This window comes from Panthera onca, chromosome B1 (assembly GCF_046562875.1).
Source record: "Panthera onca isolate mPanOnc1 chromosome B1, mPanOnc1 haplotype 2, whole genome shotgun sequence".
Classification (NCBI taxonomy): domain Eukaryota; kingdom Metazoa; phylum Chordata; class Mammalia; order Carnivora; family Felidae; genus Panthera; species Panthera onca.
In genome coordinates, this window is record NC_138342.1 from 190,898,776 (window position 1) to 190,921,097 (window position 22,322).

Consider the following 22,322-nt stretch of genomic DNA (forward strand, 5'->3'; position numbering starts at 1 on the left):
GAGGGAGACACAGAATCGGAAACAGGCTCCAGGCCATCAGCCCAGAGCCTGACGCGGGGCTCGAACTCACGGACCGCGAGATCGTGACCTGGCTGAAGTCGGACGCTTAACCGACTGCGCCACCCAGGCGCCCCACCGCGTCGTTTATTTATTTATTTTTAATTTCAGCGTGGGTCAGTGAAAACATTTTCACAGACTGGCACCTATGTCAAGAGAAATGAAAACAAGATGGGCAAGAGACAGGAAGGTTACCAGGGGACTGTGGGTAAGGGAACGAGAGAAAAGAAGCAGTCATGGACTTCCAGGTACTTTCAGAAACGGCAGGTGAGCCCTTCTTTCCCTCCACAAGAGAGAGGAAACAACGCACCACCAAATGTCCAATAGTCCTCTGAGATGCACTGACCCCACGTACTAAAAGGGGCCTTCCCATCACATACATGCCTCCGGACATCATCTCTGCTTCTGTGCAAGTCCGTAGCTCTGTTTAATATTGCTTGGCCTTGGTGGTGAACCAGGCCTGCCCAGCTCGTATATCTGAGATGTAGCTTTCTTTTATTAGCCCTTTGAATTTACAATGCAATAGGCTCTAGGGAATTTGAATAGAACATCAACTTCATGCTCTCCGTTCACTCATCTGGTCTTAGCCTCACAGCTTCAAATTCATAACACAGCACATTCTTTTGGCTCCCAATTGACCCTCTTCATAAAGGACTCTCCCTGGAAAAGACAAACTCCCTCGGGCTCTCCGTGACCTTGTGCTCTTTCACTGATGGGATGCCCTTGTTTGATGTTTATCTATTTGTTCGTCTTTAATTTTGAGTGCATTTTTGCCTAGACTTGCTGTTTTAGCCTTTGTGGTGTATTTTCAAATCTCTTTTTAAGTTTCCTAAGCAGTGGGCTTATGGACGAATGCCCCAGAGAGTCAGAGTCTCAGCCCTTCTCAGCTGAAGTGCCGGCTTCATCCGGACATGAAATTTCCTCCCTCCCCCTCATGGAGGTCTTCCCTCTTCATTCTTCCTTCCTGGTCTCTCCGATCCCTGTGCCCATCCCCACAGCCACCCTAGATGTAAAACCTCACCTTCCCGCCTCCCGCCATATTCACTGACACCAGATTAAGCTTCTGAAACACCACTAGGAGAATACTTCCCTGCCTACTTATCTTCTGTGGTTCCTCCACGGAGGGAAAAATTGCCTGAGTCAGACTATTACCAATACAATGTCAACAGACTATTGATATTGCAAATTTATTCAAGCGGAAACAATGTGCAGTTCTCAAAAACTTTCTTTAAAACTCAACAACAGGATTATCTGTGATCTTCAGTGTTTTCCCATAAGATGGCCTCTTTAATCAAATGTTTGTTTTAAAGATGATCTTTTGTTTTTGGTTTTTTAGTTCTTTGTTTTTTTGAGAAAAATCCTGTTAAATTAGAGTAGGGCTTTAGAGAAGTAAGCAAACCAGAGAGGAGAAGCAATGATCACTCCGGAGAAGTGAACGTGATGTGGTCTGTTCTTTACCCCTTAGGCTGATTTTGGGTTTATAATCCAGCGTGGCAGTGGGTCTGTCTCAAAAAGGAGACAAACTTATGTCTTTACTCAGATAATGCTGGCTATTCCCCGCTCTCAAACCATTATTCTCTTCACCTATAGGAGAGTGAAGCTACTGAATGTATGCTCTGTACTGACTGGTTTCTCCAGCCCAAACTCAGCCTGCTCTGAGAAGGTAAGACAGCAGGAAATGCTGGTTTCGTTATATTCTGGAGACCCCTGGGTGGGATAAATGTTCAAGTGGAGTCCTGACTGCCCCCACCCCCCATCTTCCCCGGGCCATCCCAGAATAAGCTTACTGTGAGAGCTGCTTAGTGAGGGCACTAAGTTTCCAGGCTTGCATCACAGTAAAGGACTTACCTAACCTGCCTTTCTCCCCAATTCCCCCCCCCCCCCCGCCCCAATACAGAGGGAGAATGTTCTCTTCCAACCACTGGGGTTCCTTAGGTTCAGATTTCCTTCCATGGTTTAACAGCCAGCAAACCCCAAACAATTCCCCTCAACCTCGCCCTCTGTTACGGCAATGCTTTTTCCCCCACAATGCTGATGTGAAACAACCTCTCATCTGTCATTGTAGTAAAGTAGAACAAAATTACTAACCCCATCGTAACCAAAGGCGCGCACAAATCGTTCCTGGATCCTCGTTCCCGACGAAGGGCGTGCGCAAACAGCAGGAACAGCGGAGCAGAGCCTGATTTAAGCTTCTAATGGTGGACTGACTGGGAATCGTGACCGCAAGGCTGTGACGAGTAACACTGATATCAGAAGAATTTGCATTTACCTATTCTAGAAAGGAACCTGAGGTCGATGTGTTCTAACAATGATCTCACAGATAAATCATAATTTCTTTGAATTCAATAGCAATATTATCCATTAAGAAATCCTCAAAAATCAGGTTCTGGATAGAAAATGTAAAAGGTTTCCATCACCAAGGAAGGCAGGGCAATCAGCCAACTCCAAAATCATGGGCCTGTCTGGGACTGAGTTGACGGCTACCTACATATTGCCAAAAATGACAGGGAAAATGCAAAAGAAGACAGACACAAGAAAGTATTAATTTACATGATTTTTGTCTCGCGTGCTAAGAGGATCTTGATGAGCAGGGGTGACAACTGCATGGGGGTGGGGAGGTGGCTGACACTTACTTAAATTTCTTTGCAGCTGTTTAATCTCACTCACAGCTCTTGCTGATGGGGACCAATTCGGATCAGTGCTTGGCTGCATAAAACCAGAAAAGGCGGCAGTCCGTGAACTCAAGCCACTATGCTCTCGTTCTAACATCCCGGATAGCGAGTTCAGAGAGGCGGAGACCTGCTGGGTCTTTCCTTCCTCACCCCTCTGGTCCAGCCCTCTCTTCGAACGTGGAGCCTAGCGATCGACGGTCACAGACGGGGCGAAAGTTTCAAAGATCGAATTCAAGAAAAGTGACCCAGGGCCTCTTTCCTTACACAGCCATGGCCACATCAGGGACAAGCGACAGGGAGATAACGCCCAGCTGTGAAATTCCTCCCCCTGGGGACCAAGGCATCCAAGTCAGGACATTCCAGAATTAGTTGGGGTTTGAAAGATTTATTGACTGAGGAAGGCTGATATAAGGAGAACTCATTTGTTTAGATAACAGGTCGTGGGCAGGTCTTGGCTTGCTAGATAGCTGATGCCAAGGGAAATTTGGGCTTCAGAGAATCTGTAAGAAAGAACTGTGCCTGCCCTCATCCTCCCGGGTCTACTATTCCACGGCGCTTGGCAGTGTTCAGACGACAAACCCATGCTTGTCTTTTGTCCTCCTCTGTGTTTTGGTACTTGTTCCGCCGAACACAGATGCCCACTGTGGAAAGGGCAGCGTCTTGCATGACAAGGAGACGCGTGGCCAGTTGGGACAGGCTAAAAAACCAGCAGGGAGCCCATTTGGGAAGATAAAAGTTTACTTATTATTACACATTGCCATCGCTAACACCAGCGTGACCCGCAAGATACCAAGGGTGATGGCAACGCAGCGTGCCTCAGGATTGTGGCAAAGGAGATCCGGTAACTTCTGAAATGTTCCTTTCCGAATAAGCCTCGAAGGGGCCCCTGTGAAAAGCTGGGGGGAAATTTCGGAATCAGAGAGTTTTTGGAACAGAGGGGATGTTTGGATTTTTAAGAAGCCTTTCACGTCACAGGGGAGGGCGCCTGTGGAGGGGTGCTGGGACTTACCCAAAGTCGCACAGCTCGGAGTATGGGACAGAATCAGTGTGGGAACACAGAGTTTTCGTTTCCAAAGTCCTGCGCCTTTCCAGGCAGCCTCCGCTGCCCCCCAGGAGAGACAGCACGGGGACAATGGGAAGACGGCGGCAGGAGGGACCCAGGAGGCATCAACAACTTGGAAAACGGAGGCGAACAGAAAAGACTCCGAAGGAAGCACAAGAGCTGCACTGGACCGATCCAGAATCTAGGATGAAACAATACGCGGCCTAACATGCCGTCTACTCACAAGCTTTGAGAGAAAACGAGGATCACGCGAGCGAGGAGTTAGGGAAAGCAGAGGAATGGTCCCACTTGGGTCGTTCAGGAGCAGGAGGGCGAAAGAAAGGGCTGGGATGCACGAGGGGGAGGCTCAGCTTTGAAGGTTTCCAAGATCTCAGGGAAGAGCGTCTGGTGGTGGAAAGTGGACCCCGAAGGATTAACGGAGGCACCAAGCCGAGGGAAATCGAGTCTGTAAATCTGCACGCTCACACGCTCTGCCCCCTCATAACCAGACTTTCTACCTTCCTTTCCCGTGTGACTTCCTTCAGCTCTTCCCAGGACGCCCGTGCCCGCGTCTCGTCTCCAGAATTCGCTTCTCCCGGTGCTGAGCAGGTGTTTGGACCACGTGCTGTAGACCGCACCTCGAAATTCCAGATCTGAACTCACCGCTTGTCTACGGCCTGCTTCTTCCTGGCGTTGCCCTACCACCCAGTCAGCTCAGTCGGGGGCCCTTTCTCCCTCTCCCCTTGCATTCAGTCACCAAACTCTGTTTCATTTCCTAATGGTGAGTCAGCCCCCTTCCCTGTATGTTCTGTGCCCAGCCTTGGTTCAGGACTTCATTTGTTTCTTTTCCTTTTTTTTTTTTTTTTTTTTTTAAATTACGTATTTAAATATTTATTTTTGAAAGAGAAAGAGGGAGAGAGCATGAGTCGGGGAGGGACAGAGAGAGAGGGAGATACAGAACCCGAAGCAGGCTTAAGGCTCTGAGCTGTCAGCACAGGGCCTGACGCGGGGCTCGAACTCACACACTGCGAGATCGTGACCTGAGCCGAAGTCGGACGCTTACCCGACGGAGCCCCCAGGCACACCCGATTGCTCCTGAATGCATGCTTTCTCTGGCCTAGAACACTCCAGCTCTTTTTTGCTAGCTTTCATTCATAATCTTCAAGATGAAGCTTAAGCGTGCCCCCCCCTCGGGGGGCTGCTTTTTGCCTTATGCCTGTCCCCAGTCCCCAAGCTGATGGGGATGGTCCTCTTCTGTATTCTCACAGGGCGGCTGACACTCCACTTTCGCGCTCAACACCCTTACAGCGACCCCTTCTCTGTCTCCCTCCGGGGACCCTGAGCTCCTTGCGAGGGGCGAACGTGCCTTTCTGCTCTGCACCCTCCGGGCGTGCAACGCTGGTGCCCGGCCCACGCTGCGTTCCCGCTGAATGCACGGTGCCCAGCGAACAAACGAATGCCGGGCGATCGTGGCAACATCGATTTGGCTCAGTCGGGTAAGCGTCCGTCTTCGGCTCAGGTCACGATCTTGACCTGGTTCGTGGGCTTGAGCCCCATGCCAAGGCTCTGCGCTGACAGTGCAGAGATCAAGAGTCGGATGCTTGACCCCCTGAGCCAAGCAGGTGCCCCTAGGACTTCGAATTTTAAGATTCGGTCATCCCATTTCTTGATTCTCGTGGGAGTTGTCTGCTTCTGGACACTTAGCCGTTTTGCTCCCCCAGATTGGAATGCTCTTGTAATCAGAATCTCTTTTGTTACTCTGACTCTAACCCAGTTTCAAAACATCATCTGTGAGTAAAGAACTTTTCTTCCAGTCTCTTGGGGTGGCCTTTCCTTGCCTTTACTAGAATTTGGTTCTTTCTTCTTTCCTTTCCTAGAGGTGGAAACAGAATCAAGTCTTCCTGCTAACTGATGCTTGCCTTCTATTTATTAAGTACTTAAAAAGTAACTATTCTTTCAGACAAACTACAAGTTTTTTTTTTTTCCCATTTTTGCTTTTTATACACCACTTTTCATTAACATTTTCATAAAATTTTATATACCACTTTTCATTTTCCCAGAGGCGGGAAAAAAAAAATCTTAACCTATAGAAGACTTAAATTCTTAAAATAGGTTTAAACAGAACAAAACCTAGCTTTTAGCCAGAGACTAGAAGTGGTATTTCCTTTACATTAACAATTCTCACAGTATATATATATATGTGTGTGTGTGTGTGTGTGTGTGTATTTTATATACATATACATATGTGTGTATATATATATATATATATATATATTTTTTTTTTTTTTTTTTTTTGAAGGGGAGAGGTCTTACTTTACGAACTGCAGATTTACCAAACTGTGGGATGAACCGAGGTCTGAGAAGTCTGTTTGGAAGTGTGTGTGTGTAGTGATGGATGGCAGGGTACTAACTGAGGTCAGCTGGGGTGAGCTGAAGTATGGGGATGGTACCCCAATCATCTCATCTTCTTCGCACACCGCCTTCCCCTACCCGGGAGACAGTTCCCCACATTAGTTCTGCACTCCAGCCTCAAGACATTCCGAAAACATTCCAGAACCCTGGAATATAGGCAAGGGGCTCTCTCTGGGAGGCTGGGGCACGAGGGTAGCGAAGAGTGAGGGCTGCTAAAGCTGATTTAATTTTGATGTCATGGACGAGCCAGAGATACAGGATAGTCTCTGGAAAATACCCAACCGGGGATCTTCAGTTCTGTGCTTGTTAAAAAACACGAAGTTCCCTGTCACTGGTTGTCGGTGTGCAATCGCTCGTCCTGTGATCAAATGAGCCTTTAAAAGTGGTTGGCGGCTGTAACTCAGTCTTAGAGTAAATCATTGGATAATCACTGTGTAAGAGGAGTTGTGGATGTGTGCAGATATGAAGCTATCAGATTTAGACAGTCACATAATTAGTTTAAGGAGGGAACTCAACACTTTTGAAAGCTACATTTACTCACTGTTGAACCATTATGGAGCCATTCAGCACATCTAGAACATTAATGTGCTAAATGGAACCCACTGAGGGGGTTAATGTAGCCTCACGACTATTGATACAATGTAAATTATACTGAGAAAAATCTGAGGAATTTTACATTTTATAAAATTTTACATTTTATACCGAGATATAATGAGAAAACCTGTTTTTATTTTTTCTGGATTTTTTTTTTCAAGTGATATGAATCACATACAATTTCTCCATTTCCCTTTCCCCTTTCAAATCTAGACAGGACTAACTATATCTTAAAACTAGACTGTGGAAGAAAATTGGATTAAATCAAGTAGGAATAAAAGTAGAATCTTAGTAGAATCTGTCAGGTTAATGTCTGAAATATACAAGGGCCACTTTATTCAACTGTCCACACCCTTTTGTTTTGTTTTGTTTTCACTAATGTCTCTGGGAATACACATTCTGGTTAAAAATTTAAAGCAAAATCATTAAACAACTAAACAAAATCGCAAAAACGGAAATCAACCGTAGCTTTTCCCCATGATTTTAAGTGATCCCGCAGATACAAATCACTTAAAAATCATTCTTAATGTTTCAGATGCTCTCCTCCATGAAGGCCACCACCACACTGGTGGTGACCAGACGGGAGGTGGGTGGTGTGGTCGGGATGGGGGCAACAGGTGATGGGGATTCAGGAGGCACTTGTCACGATGAGCACCGGGGGATGTCCGGAAGCATTGAGTCACTGTATGGTACGCCTGAAACTAATTATCACACTGTGTGTTAACTAACTGGAGTTAAGAGAAAAACTAAAAGAAAAAAAGTAAGTTTCTAATGCCATTTTTGGCAGACAAAACAAAACAAGGCAACAAAACATGGCTTCGGTGTTTGAGTTTTCAGGCTCGGATGTCAGCTGCCTATCAGCACAAAGCCTATTTCTCCTCTTTGTTTTGTCCTGTGGAAGATGCCTGCACCGTTTTCCTGGCATCACAGGCGGCTGCAGTAAAACACACATAAGGAGAACACAACATGGCACACAGATGTCAGGCTATTGAGACGATTCAGTGTCACCAGGAACGGACACGTCGCTTCTCATTTGGAGTCACTGTCACTGAGTTTCCCAAATTACCTGCACTTTCTGTGCACTGGTTTGGGTCTGTAGCACAGACCCTCTTTACACTGCCTGTCTTTCCTCCTCTGAGACCCTCTCTTTGATATTGTCCCCGAGTATCCGAACTGATGTCAGTGGGAGTCATGGGTTTGCCACGGGCACAGAGTTAAGTTCATTATAAAGAAATGGTTCAGAAGCTCATTCTGAAATTGCTAAGCTTGAATGAGGGACAATAAAACACCCAAATGAGAAGCTAGAGACCCATAGATACCTACATAAATGTGGAAAAGCTGAAACCCGTTTATTTACTCTGTAAATCTGAATATAGCTCACAAAAGATTGTAGAGTCAGCTCCACAAATATAAAGCTCTAAATACCCAGAGTCCCAAGACAGAAAAACTGCCACCAGCCTGGTGGTGTGTCTGTTCATATCAATTAGAACTCATAGCATTTTTTTTTTCTAAAAAACCTCTTCTCGGGGCGCCTGGGTGGCTCAGTCGGTTAAGTGGCTGACTTCGACTCAGGTCATGATCTCACGGTCCGTGAGTTCGAGCCCCGCATCGGGCTCTGTGCTGACAGCTCAGAGCCTGGAGCCTGTTTCAGATTCTGTGTCTCCCTCTCTCTGACCCTCCCCCATTCATGCTCTGTCTCTCTCGGTCTCAAAAATAAATAAACGTTAAAAAAAAAAAATTAAAAAAAAATTTTAAAAAACCTCTTCTTTAGCCAGACAGAAGAGCTTCAGAAAGATATGGTCAAACAGTTTGTATTTTATGGGGGTAAGCAAGCAGAGAACTGTAAAATGCCATCAACTATCAAATCATTTATTCTATCGCCCCATTCAATATACTGGATTTGCTTTTGTGTGCATTCGCCTGTAAGAACTGTAGTTTCACTTTGGGTCTGAACTAGCCGGTGAGATCTTTTTTGGCCACCCTGAAATTATTCTAGCTAAGGACTCCTAACATGTGGTAATTGTTTTCAAATGGTACAAAGACCAGCATGAAACGGTCCCTAATACTAAGCGAAGGGAGTAACGAGTCTTATCACACTGTCCTCACACAAGGGACCCCATTAGCTAGTCGGATGTCCTTTGTACTGCCTGCCAAGTCAATGTGAGAGGAGGTCTTGGACGAGATGGCTTATTCAATCGGTAATAGGTAGTTACTCAGTTCATGAAGCATATTAGTCTAACTCAAAGATTTCAAAGCTGAGGGGCGCCTGGGTGGCGCAGTCGGTTAAGCGTCCGACTTCAGCCAGGTCACGATCTCGCGGTCTGTGAGTTCGAGCCCCGCGTCAGGCTCTGGGCTGATGGCTCGGAGCCTGGAGCCTGTTTCCGATTCTGTGTCTCCCTCTCTCTCTGACCCTCCCCCGTTCATGCTCTGTCTCTCTCTGTCCCAAAAATAAATAAAAAAACGTTGAAAAAAAAAAAAAAAATTTAAAAAAAAAAAAAAAAAAAAAAAAAAAAAAAAAAAAAAAAAGATTTCAAAGCTGAGTTACAAACCCTGTGCTACCTGCTGTAGACTTCCTATCATTCCGTCCAGGACCATGTCTAAGAAGACTGGCCACACCTCTAACAAACCCCAATAGGGACACAATCATTGCAAGCAACACAGACAGCACCTGCTGCTACGGAGAAAATGCTATCTCTAGGTTTTGAAACGAAGGCTCTTGTACTTTGGAAACTATCTGTGTACCCTAAAAAATCAGCCTCTTCTACTGGTGACTGATAGGAATCTCAATTTCTTTTCCTACAGTCATCCTTCCTGACACCAGGTATAACAATACACTTCAACGGCACCTGCGTGGGACATGTTTTCTGTCTTGACTCTCAGCTAACTCCTTAACAGCAACATTTCAGAAGAAAGTGCTATCAATACGAAGTCATTTTTTTTCTTAATTATTTGACTCATAGCACCAACTGAGGAAATCCTCATTTTGTAAAGCAAAAAGAAACTGGGTAAGCATGTACTATTGGGTAACTATATTTAAAAATATAAGCAACAAAGAATGAGATTAGTTAATATTTTCAGCATCAGTTATCGGTACAGTGAGTGCAAAACACTTCAGAAAGCAAGAGAGCAGAATTTATATGGTACTTTTTCAATGGAGCCTGGACAAGAGCCAGGTATGGGTTCTATGAGGCTCTTCTCTATAAATAATATTAACTCGTCTACATCTTTGGTTTATCTCTCTATTCCTTCCACCAACAAGTATTTACTGGAAGAATTCTGTATGCGTTCCAGGAATCACGGGAACCACAATTAGTGTGCATTTTATGAAATACTTTCACATTTTATTCTGTATTCCTAGAAACTGTGGCACATTAATGGTAAACTAAAGTTGGTACTAAGAGACGAGTAATACAATTAAAACGTATAAGGTAAGTAATTGAGCTAACTGTCTTCTAAAATTTCTTTGGTAGAAACTATAGCGACCGTATTTTATCACGAGGCAAATTTATTGATTCTGGGCCTCTGCCATCTGTTTCTATCCTATAAAGCTTTTAATCTCAAGGCTTTTAAGGCACTAGGCTAGATAGAAAGCTGGACATGTACGACTGGGAATCTGGGCTAAAAAGTTTAATTTCTCTTTGTGCGATATTTGTGCAGAAAGATGTCTATAAAGCCTGTATCAACTCTAGGCACTGGTGTCATGAACGTCATAGTAAACAGGTGTTTCTCAACTGGGAATGGTGACTCCTCCCCTCCCCCTGCCCAATCTCCTTGTGGTTTTCATAGAACCCAGTCTGACCGTTGTCAAACCTCCCACATCCCCTCTTTATGAAACTACCAAACATTCTTATAAGTCTAAATTAGACACAGAGTATTGCGAACATCTGAAGGGGAATATTACAGATATTCCTGGTATTGTGGGGGTTTGTCAGCTCTCCAATAACAGCAAACACAAAGGAAGTCGGGGCGGGGGATTCAGAGTCCCCCGCTGTCCCCAGCACCTTCACCCAGGCACATGTCCAAATCACAGCGTAATAAGCAGAACCTCTTGTCAAGGCTCTGATGAGCAGGGATCAGGGCTAAGTTTACCTGTCAGGAGCTACACACTTTCGCAGACAGGATGTGCTTGTCAGAACAGAGATCGCTATGGGAGGGGCTGCTTGGTAAGGACCCTCCCGTCGCTTCTTTCATGCACTTACTTTTGAATGTGTTTTAAAGTTTCTGAAGCTTAGAAGAGATGGGCCCTTGCTCTTTCACAGCCAAAGTATAAAAATGTACAGAAAGAAAAAAATAAAGGATCGCTTGTTATTCTGACATGATGATTCCCAGTTACGTAGGTTAAGTGCCCTATGTTTCTTAGACAGTTGTTAGTTATGCCTTGGCTGCAGACATCTAGAGAAAAAGTAATAAAAACGTGGCTTTTAGAAAGTAGTATTTCTGTTACTTTTATTAGAAAAAAAATTTTTGAAGCATGGGTTTATTAAACTACTGTATTTTTAAATTATACAAAACATACGTGTGTGTATATTTATGTACCTATAGATACATGATTATGAGGTTTATATTTGGTAAAATATTTTAATAATGCTTTTCGTATTAGTTGCCCTAGCTTATTTAGATAGGATTTAATAGTTATACTTTAAATATGATATGTGATGAATTTGTATTAGGGAAGGAATGATTGTGAGGTATTTACGTTAATTACAAACTTTTACTCTTTATTTTTTTGCTTTTATGTTTTTAAAAATGTTTAGTTATTTTTGAGAGGGGGGAGGGGCATAGAGAGAGGGGGACAGAAGATCCCAAGTGGGTTCTCTGCTGACAGCAGCGAGCCCGACGTGGGGCTCGAACCCACAAACCGTGAGATCATGACCTGAGCTGAAGTCAGACGCTTAACGGACTAAGCCACCCAGGTATTCCAAACGTCTGTTCTTTAAAACCATGCTTGCCCCTTATAGTCGCGGGATTGGCTTGCCAACTCAACCTCTACTTTAGCTGCTGTGCTGATTCTTAACTAAATTTGAGGTTCGAAGTTTGCATATCCGTTATGAGAGAAATGTGCCCTCTTTGCACACCATCCTTTCTTTTTAAAAAAAAAGGTGAAAAAAATCCCAAATTTGTTTTTACTAATCCAGATCAACTCCGCCAATGGAGCATATCCCTTTTCTAATTTTCCAAAGTTGATTAAAATCCATTTGCGGGTCCTAAGTAAACCACACTATCTGTTGTAGGAAGTTCATGTGTCAGCAGTAACCCACACGATGAACTTCTATGTAATGTCAGTTCCCGGGAACAAATAAGGACACACTCAAAAGCGGCCCGCAGAGCAGAGCCTGAGTCCCAGACTGGACTGAAAACTTAATTCTCTATTTTTTTTCTCCCTGGCTTTTAACTAAACTGAAACCCTCCCAATGCCACCATCATTTCCTGAAGGTCTTATAATCAGAGCAGCTCTCCTGCCCAGTCTCATCCGATGGTAGCACTTTTCCTGGACTCTTTTTTGCCTCTTTGGCAATCCAGCCCGCTATCGCTTTGAAAACGGTGCAAAGGAAGCACTTTCCATTAACTTCCAATTTATTCCTTTCCTATTGCGATCCTAAAATGAGCAACAGGAATGCTAAGAACAGAATTTTAATGTAACTCAATTGAAAAGGTTTGTTCCTCTGACAAAATCATGCTGCTGGGTAACATTCATTTTATTAAAAGGGAACCTGTCAAAAAAGAAAAGCCATTCAAGCTACAGGAGAACTCAGCTTTATGGAGAAGATCCATTCCAGAAAAGTTGTACGGAAAATATTTGTATATTGGATCGTTTTCTTTTTCTACTGACTTGGGTTATAATTGTAGAGGTGTGCTCCTACAGAAAATACTTTTGCCTTCTCATATCATTGCAAAAATCACACTAAGGAGCTCAATATTCATCTCAAGGACTATTCTGCATTTGTCAACATGCCATCTAATTTCCCCTTACGGTTTGTGCGACGTTAGTGAAGTGAACAGTAATCGAAAATGATTTTACATCTGCGTTCGCTGCAAAGTACATATCCCATAAAATATACAATGGCTGATTCTCATTTCATTCTGATTGACCTCACAAAATGGGACCGTTCACACAGCACATTGCCTGGACCACTACTCCACATAGTAGAATATGCTGGCAGCCCGAACCTCGTACGTTTTCATCTGCTTCCGCAGTGACGGCCCTTGCCGATTTGCATTTCGTGGGAAGGTCCTTTTAAGTGCAGTTTAAATTTCCAATAACTGCTTACAAAAAGCGAAGGCTTTCTATTTGATAAGAATGACATTTGTAGCACTGACATAAACAGCCAGCTTCATTGTAAATGTTTACAAAAATTTTCTTTAATGCTTATTTATTTTTTAGAGAGAGAGAGAGAGAGAGAGAGCACGAGCGGGGGAGGGGCGGAGAGAGAGAGGGAGGCACAGAATCCCAAGCAGGCTCCAGGCTGGCAGCATAGAGCCTGACGCGGGGCTTGAACCCACGAGTCGTAAGATCACGACCCGAGCCGAAGTCAGACGCTTAACCGACGGAGCCACCAAGGCGTCCCCGTCATTGTAAATGTTTTTGACGTTCATCGGTGACGGCTCCCAACAAAATCAGCTTTATCACCTGGGCAAATGTAGACCCGGAGGGTTTATGCGTAAAACCAAAACTCTAGTATATTTCTCCAAATGTCTGCTGCTAATATACTGGGTGCGTATGAAGCAAAATGTTAACCCTTAAGCAGAGGCGTTGACCACGATGCCAATGACACGTAAGCCTCAGAACTTCTCATTGTGTGGGTCCCTCCCAAGGCCCTGAGTCTAATTTTGTATTTTTCCGAGGGGGCGGGGGGAATCCAAAAATTACAGAAGCTCCAGGGCCCCCAAAACTGGGATCCCACCTGCCCTCAAGAATGTAAATTTTTAAGAGTCTATTCACCGTATCACAGCACTTTATAATCAGAGCAGAATGTGGATATACTTACTCAAAAAACGTTGTCCATCCAGTTTCATCACTTTTTGTGGCTAACAGGCCACTGTTGCCATGGTACGTAAACAAAACTAATTCTAGTCCTTGGGCAGTCATGCTTTTCAAACATCCATTGGTTCCTATCGTCAACCATATCACTTGGTTATCTGGAGACACCACCCGAACTGGCATCCGATTCGGGTCCCGTCTAATCCTGAGGGTGTTGCCATTGCTGTCTGTCACAGCGGTGATATCGTTATCGTTGCTGTAGCTAAAATTGTACAGGTAATCACCAGTGACCAAACTTACAGTATACTGGTGGGTGCCGTTGATGTCAAAGATATAGAGTTCCTGGTCAGTTGGGGAGGCAACTTCATACAAGTTCATGGAGTTAAGGAAAGGCTTGTTCTTGGACACGGCCCGGATCCGGATATTCCCCAGGTCCGCGATATACAGGGTGCCATCCGGGGAAGCGGCCAGGGAGGACGGCGCGCTGAGCTTGGCGTCTTTGGCGTAGCCATCTCCACTCTGGTAACAGTCGCAGTTGGCGTCGTTTTTGCAGTCACACTCCGAAGGTATGCCCGCCACCAGGGAGATCTCCCCGTCTGTGGTGACCTGCCGGATTCGGTTAATCTTCTTCTCATCGGTCTCAGTAATGTACAGGACCCCACTGTACGACACCGCGATGGCGGTCGCCGATTCCAGAGTTGTCTGAACCGCGTGCTTCCCCACAGAATATTCCACGCCTGGAACTTGGCAGTGCATGGGCCGTCCCGCAGCAATGCGCACTTGGCGATTCTCAGTGATCTGCAGAACTACGTTATTATCCAGGACGTAAATGGAGTTGTCCATGGGGTTAATGGCGAGGTCAGTGGGCCATTCCAGACGTACCTTAATGAAAACGAAAAGGTCTGGTTAGTCAGTTACTGCGCGGCAGTTAATTTGCCAGAAGAGTAAATTAGACCATTCAAGGAAATTACCCTTAATTTGATCAACTGTTTCAAAATTGTTTTTTGAAGAGCTACTGTAAAATAAACTTAAAAATCTGGAGTGGAGACAAATGCGGGAAATAGCACGTTAGTGAAAAACGCCGCTTGCTGAAAGATTTGCAAGTCATAGCCAAAGAGCAAATGAACCTTTAAGCGGTGAGTTAACAGGCATCGATGATACATGAACACATATGCTCCTTTAGCAGTAATACCCACCACACGTCGAGGCTTTCTAGGTTATGAATATATGAGTGTTTTATTGTGTTTTCAATCAGGCCAACAGTTAAGTTCCTAATTCTAAATAGAAGTCCCTTGGGACTAATCATAGTGGGTTCTCTCTACTACTTAAAGAGCTCATGCAATCAGAAGATTGGAGATTTAAGCTGTTTTGTTCTTTTTGGGATATCTGCCTGCTGCTACTCTACTGGTATTTTATTACAAATGCTTTAGCATTTCTTAGTGCTAATTGTTTGTAATCTCACTGAATTCATCAAATGCAGAACTACGGAAGAAAATAACTTTTTTTTTTTTAAGTTTATTTATTTATTTATTTATTTATTTATTTATTTTTTTTTTTTTCAACGTTTTTTATTTATTTTTGGGACAGAGAGAGACAGAGCATGAACAGGGGAGGGGCAGAGAGAGAGGGAGACACAGAATCGGAAACAGGCTCCAGGCTCCGAGCCATCAGCCCAGAGCCTGACGCGGGGCTCGAACTCACGGACCGCGAGATCGTGACCTGGCTGAAGTCGGACGCTTAACCGACTGCGCCACCCAGGCGCCCCTATTTATTTATTTTTGAGAGAGAGACAGTGTGAGCAGGGAAGGGGCAGAGAGGGAGAGAGAGAATCCCAAGCAGGCTCCACGCTATCAGCACGGAGCCTGAGGTGGGGCTCGAACGCACGAAACTGTGAGATCATGACCTGAGCAGAAACCAAGAGTTGGATGCTTAACTGACTGAGCCACCCAGGCGCCCCCCAAATAACTTTTTATGAGCTCCTGAGATACACTTCAATGGAACAGCTTTGTTACAACTAACACCACACCTGATATATCCAGTTTAATATGGGGCCGTCACAGTCTACTGACCTAGTAAATCAAGACACTTAGAAGAAAAACACACAATGCAGCTTGAGATTTTAACTACCTGGCTGATGTGCATGCTGGTGTCACAAGTTAAGGGTCTGGCTGAAGTCAGATCGTTAGAGCCCAGGAGAGTTGATATGATCCCGTTTTGATCAACTTTTCTGATCATGGTTCCATCAACAAAGTAGATTAATCCATTCTTATCAACTGCCATTCCTTTTCCAAGAGAAGTAAGTGTTACCAATTTTTCAAACGTGATTTATTTTTAGGCCCATCATTAAATTCAACGTTCAACCCCAGGGATAACATGGGTGATAGGTAGCAGGTAAGACTGCAGATTGTAATTACGTTAGGAAAAACCCAACAGAGGCATTTATGACACAAATCAACATAAAACGTAATAAATAACCCAAATCTGTAAGAATCCCCATTTAGTGTACGAATCATACAGGCGGTACCTGAGTTTTAACTGTAAAATTATAACATCTGTATACTGTTGTTGACTATCAATGATAGAAACAGGTCAGATTCTGTTACTCGGAACTTAGAGTAACTATATTCTAACAAAAACAGATCTAAGCCAAGGTTAGCGTTCTGTTGACCTTGTTACAATGAAATTTGCTATTATGAATAATTCAGTACAACAAATGCTTTTTTTCCAGTCCTCGTTCACATAATAGTCGCTAGCTATAATGGAAAAAAAAAAAAAAGTCTTAAACCAAAAAACATTGTAATGAAGGAGATAGTACATGAGCAAGGAGTCAGTCCCAACTGGTTTAAAAGCTAGAAACCTTTGTCACACAGAATTTTAGCCCTTGTCACCTCTAGAAATTCCTCACAGCAAGCATTTTTTCCCATGGCATAGAAACAAAAGTTTAATAGCTCCAAACTGGGTGAGGACTAATACGGTTGCTTAGTGATGGTTTTTAAAGAGGCCCGGGACTCATTCATGACAAAGAAATTCCAGGACAATGAAAAGAATCTGGACACTTCCTTGAAGTTTAACAGGATGTGACCTGAATAATACGGGCTAGTTGCTTTATTCTTTGAAAAGGTGAAAAAATGGTATGATAAAAAAATGCCAAGAACCCAGTATTTGCTGTAAAATCAACTTAGGATTCTAGCAATTTCACGCCAAATGGCTTTTAAAAACACTAGATGTGAAACAGCTTTCTAGAACACGGTGGAGGGTAAAATGTTAGACTCAGCATTAAACACAATCAGGCACTAACTGGATTTTGTATCTTTTTTTTTTTTTAATAAAAAGAAATCCTCAAATTGATAAATGCCAGTACCTTTGGGACTCATGAGTGTCGCCTCCACAGCCTTCCCTCCGTCTCCACATCTGGCTTCATCAAATGGAAGGCACTGCTCCCCCGTCCCTGCAACCACTTCAGCATTTTTAGTCAAGTCTTTTGTACCCGTCAGTGACTTTGGGCGATAAATTCTGCGGGTGTTAGTGTCAGAAACATACAGATTTCCTGTGACGGGATCAGTCGCAAGGTAGTATCTATGAGCTGGGTTGCTGCTGTAAAAAAAGGATCACACATAAACATCGCAAGGCAGTTTACTCCTAATACACAGGGGTGAGGGGGGGTGGGGGGTGCGTAATGAAAGGCAAAATAAAACAGATCATGGGAAACTGATTATAAACTGAAATCCATTATTAAAGACTGGAAAACGAACAGCATATTTAATAACGACTTCAAAGAATGGCGGAAAAGAATTGGAGGCAAGCTCTAAAAGGATTGCTTTCTTTCTTTGCTGGTGGCTGAGGATTTAATTTACTAAATTTATTAAAACAGCCATCTTGGAAAATAATTCCCTTTAGAAGGCAATACGCTTCTAGCCTAAAACAAAGAAGCAAGTTCTCTAAATCCTTTTGGATCAATGAAAAGCCATTAATAAATTGCTCTTGAGTGATCGACATAAAGTTTATTCCAGGGGAAGGGTGTCTCTATCAAACCCCGGTGAAGTGTAACATACTACTCATGTCCCTTGCACCTCATCAGAGGGAATTCTCCTGTTTTGCTACAAATCCTAATCACATGAACGCCTGCCCCTGACAAAATGCACCATCGGGTCTGTCTTCGTTGCTCTATCATAATCCAGGAGGGCGATCTGATGCAGTTAGTGTTTGTCTTGAGCAACAGGGTTACGTACTAAAAGGAGGTCATGCACGTGTACGAGGCTGTCTCAGATGCCGGCCTCACGCAGTGAGCCAGAAGGGTAGTTCTGTCAAGTTTTACTTCAAAAGTTGTAAATTAAGCTGCCTTAAGACCGGTCTGAGAATTTGGTGAGATGCAGGCATTTGTTCACAAAACATACTGCCTCAATGTGACACGTAGAAAGTAGCACAAATGTAAACTATCCTACGTCCCGTTACCTGTGACAAATGGGAAGACCGACATTACCAAGCAATGGACAAATTAGGACCCTTAGGTGGAATTAAAAAGTTCATTCATCTCCTTATGAACACTCAACATCACATTCTTAGGATTAATGGGATTTTGTACCATGTGCAAATATTGCCTTCCGGAAACAAACATTCCAGTGTTTTCGACAAAGATGTTGACAGGCAAGAATCCACTGGATTCTACATTATCTTCACGACAAACTTAGCGTTTTACCAATTTATTCTCCTCCTTTCTCTCTCTTTTTTTCTCTCCCCGCCCACACTTTTATACTTGTTTCCATTTGTTTTACATGTGAATATCTAAAAGATGGGGTATAAATCTAACTATATGAAAATATTTGTTCTAAATAATGGCGTAGTGTAGTGGTTTTCTCATTACTATTAGGTTCTAATGACACAATTCTCACTACTTAATGCTCTTCCTTTGAAAGTGGTCAATATGTGTACTTCAGGGCTCCTGTGAGTCTACTGCTAAAATACCAAGTTCTTGGTTTCACGAGCGTGTCTTACATCGGGTGCCCACGTGGCCACAGAGCTGGCCACACGTGGCGTCTGTAGAGACCCTCTGGAGCTCTGAAGCCTCTGGCTGTTAAGTGGATTCACACCGAAACACCGAGACTCGCGAAAGCTTGACCACCTCCAGGTTTCGGGTCTCCTTTCTACCCTTCCGTATCTTTTGGCGACAAGAGACATATTTGAGCAAGAGGTCTTGAGTGTGTGATAAGTGTGAGAGGGTGAATAGTGACACAAAGGATGCAGGGAGATACAAGTCACTTGAGACGAAGACGCTTCAGAACCACTGGGCTATGGACCCCTGCCCATGTGAAGAGTCATTGTATCGCTTTTCTAAGTCGATGCCTGAAACGTCAAATGAACAGACGTACTGCCTTCCTTAATGTGGTAGTTTATTACTCTGTAATGAAGTGAAAAGTTACATATCAAGATCATCTTCAGAGTAATTTTAAGAGATTCTTCCCCCCTATGAACAGCCTGGTATTGACGGAGCTGGTCTTTTAGATATATGGTTGGTGACTGTAACGTAATGCAATCAAACTGGGTCTATTGTGAAATACCATTGTGGAAAGACTTCTCTTTTCTTTCCTATCTCCTCAATTATATACTGATTAGAACTAGTCATATAGCCAGTTATGAAAACATACACACACAATACACACACACACACACACACACACACACATTTTCCTGTCCGTTGTGTACCTATGAGCATGACCTCTAGAACAGACTGCCTGGGTCTGGATCCTAGCTTCCTCACTCACTAAACCTCATGACTTTGAGCAAGTTATTTAACTCGTCTGTGCCTCCGATTCCTTATCTGGAAAGGTGATAATAATAATACATATTTCATAGGATGCTGAGAGGGTGACATGAGCTAACACAGATAAAATGCTTAGAACAGTGCCTAGTACGTAATACATATGCAACAAGCATTAGCTGTTCTTAATATCTGCTTCTGTCCTGCCTCCTCTTGGGTTGTAGTGTGTCTTTCGACTTGTAACTCTACACAGTGTAGGAGTGCGATGATTATCGTTAGCTATCTAAAGTACGACTACCTTTCTGGAAAGGTTAAGAAGAAAAACAATGGCTACGTTCAAATTTGTTTCCTTGGTCTTGCTGTTAGGCTAGAACATCCTAAACTATTCAAACAATGCAGACCCTTCTTTAAACATGCACTTTGAATTGTTTCCAGGGTAATGAGGATAAAGGTAAATGAATAATGCAATCCAATGTAAATTCAGTTGGAGTTAAGCATTCATAGGAAACACCTTTATAAAGCTGCAAGGTCACTTTTAAGAACATTATATCAAGAAGCCTCTCTTCCTTTTACATGTACAAAGGGTGGAAAGGTACCATATCCATGAGACCATGCCAGGGTCTTTTTGTCTCAGTGCTGAAGTACCAGAATCAATTGTTCCTCTGAATTTTCAAAGCAAGATGAGTTATGGGAACATTCAGTAATTTTTCAAGTGGAGGGTAATATGCAGAATTATTCATTTAAGTGACATCCTTTATCAGAAGCCTGGGATAGTGGGACTTAATCATGAAGTCCTTTTCACCCTCTTTACAGGTCTTTTCTAAAATACCTGCTGAAAAGGCTATTTGTGGAAAACTCCTTCAAGAGCAACTTCTAGGAGACAGTTTTAAAAATAAAGAATTTTAATTCATTTTTTTCAATCCAAAGGTGTATAAAAACAACCCAAATCTTGGATCATGATCTCCCTGTCCACTTAACCCACTTGTAACTATAAACTGTCCAGACCTATATAAAATGGATAGTGGAAGGATTCTCCCTTACCCCCTTTTATCTCCAATATTCCATGATTAAAAAGCATACTCCCTAAAAGAGGTACCTATTTATAGGCACACACATATTTTTGCACAAAAGCCATTATGCTGTTCTATATCTTGCCTTTTTCATTTAATAGCGTACAAGGGAGAATTTTAATACTGAGCCATTTTAACTATATAAATCATGGGTTTACAATAAAGGAGAATAAAAACTTTAGGATCCTGATAAAGAATGATATAAAAAAATTATACATAGTTTTGATGTGCGTCGTTCTGAGAATAAAACAACGGATTTTTGAGGTGGCCCCTTGAGCTACAGGTCATAAGGTTTCTTGGTGCAAAAATAATGGACATTAAAGTCCTAAGCTTTGCCTTTATTGACATCAGCTTTATTCCAGGGGGACAGTAATAAGAGAATGTCCGAAGTGGTGCTTATATTTGGATTTCCTGTTCCACAGCGTCTCCCTCTTTGAAGGCACAGAAATTTCTAAATCAAGCAACATATGTCGACGGTTTTTAAAAATGTCTGCCAAATGAAAGCTCTAATTTTGCACACAACTCCATTGTCCAGAATAACAAATGTGGAGGCGTGTGTGGCCCCGGAGAAGAGAGTTTACTTCTGGAAACATTCCCCACAGAATGGTAGGAAATGAGAACTGGGTAAGTTCTTTGCAGCGCAGCTTAGCATGGCAAATTAGAGCTGGTTCTGGGACCCCAGCCCCTTTCAAAGGAAAAGAGGGAGCAGGACCAAAAGCACTGAAAGAAAAAGAAAAAGTGAGTTTGGAAACTTTCAGTTGACTGGAGGCAGAGAAGCTCTGAACAATACATGGGATGGGTCTGGGGTTCAAGGACACCTGACATAAGCAGAGTTTTCTGACAGAATGAGTTAGTACTTGCGCTCCAAATTCCCGAAAAGCCAAAGCCCTGGAGAGGCTGGTGTGCGGGTGCAAATGGGTGGTGAGTTTTTAGGTCAGTAATACGTCTCATGTGGAAACGTAAGGCTACGATGACTGAGTGCGCTTGGCTGCTGGTAGCTGGAGTGTGGGATTTACAAAATGCATGGCTTGGGGCGCCGGGGTGGCTCAGTTGGTTAAGCGTCAGACTTCGGCTCGGGTCACGATCTCACAGTCTATGGGTTCGAGCCCTGTGTCGGGCTCTGTGCTGACAGCTCAGAGCCTGGAGCCTGCTTCACATTCTGTGTGTGTCTCTCTCTACCCCTCCCCCACTCATGCTCTCTGTCTCTGTCTCTCTCCCTCTCTGAAAAAATAAATTGACGTTAAAAAAAAAAACCCCAAAATGCATGGTTTGAGGGAATCTCTGTTCACCAGGAGAGGTTTAATGGCCTTCTTGTACAACTGATCAAGGTTGTCATTTCAGAAAGTCTGAAAATAACATTACGATTTTCACTAAGAGCAGCAAAATCAAAGCAAGTTGAAACTTTTAGTATATTGCACCTTGATGACTCGTGCTACATTGCCTGGATCGCCACAATCCCTAAGCCGACTTCCCCGTGGTCCCATCCCATGGACGCGCAGACTGGATTTGCTTATTCATTTTGTCATAATGCAACTTGTTAGACTAGAGAAATATTTGCAAAGAACAAGCTATAGAACAGAGATCATTAGCACTTTAATCTTTTTATTGGAAATTGTGCCGTAGCCTTTAGGACACAGAAAAGCATAAATTATACTTATGTAGAACAATAAAATGCCTCTCTTCTGGCAACGAAGACTGTTTAGATGATTGCAAGCAGGGCTTTGGGATGTGGTATTTCTGC

The 22,322-nt window shown here is 43.4% G+C and overlaps 1 protein-coding gene across 14 annotated transcripts in view; it reads right to left on the minus strand.

Moving 5' to 3' along the window:
* Positions 1 to 22,322, minus strand: part of TENM3 (teneurin transmembrane protein 3) — a 613,263-nt gene that overhangs the window by 24,952 nt on the left and 565,989 nt on the right. For 9 of the 14 annotated variants that reach the window (XM_060652872.3, XM_060652870.3, XM_060652863.3 and 6 more), the window contains 3 exons: positions 17,118 to 17,350; positions 15,884 to 16,038; positions 13,764 to 14,638 (listed from right to left, as the gene is read on the minus strand). In XM_060652872.3, the coding sequence (XP_060508855.1) occupies positions 13,764 to 14,638; positions 15,884 to 16,038; positions 17,118 to 17,350 (1,263 nt within the window). The remainder of the gene's footprint in view (positions 1 to 13,763; positions 14,639 to 15,883; positions 16,039 to 17,117; positions 17,351 to 22,322) is intronic. The other 5 variants (XM_060652873.3, XM_078445263.2, XM_078445261.2 and 2 more) reach the window with 1 other exon arrangement.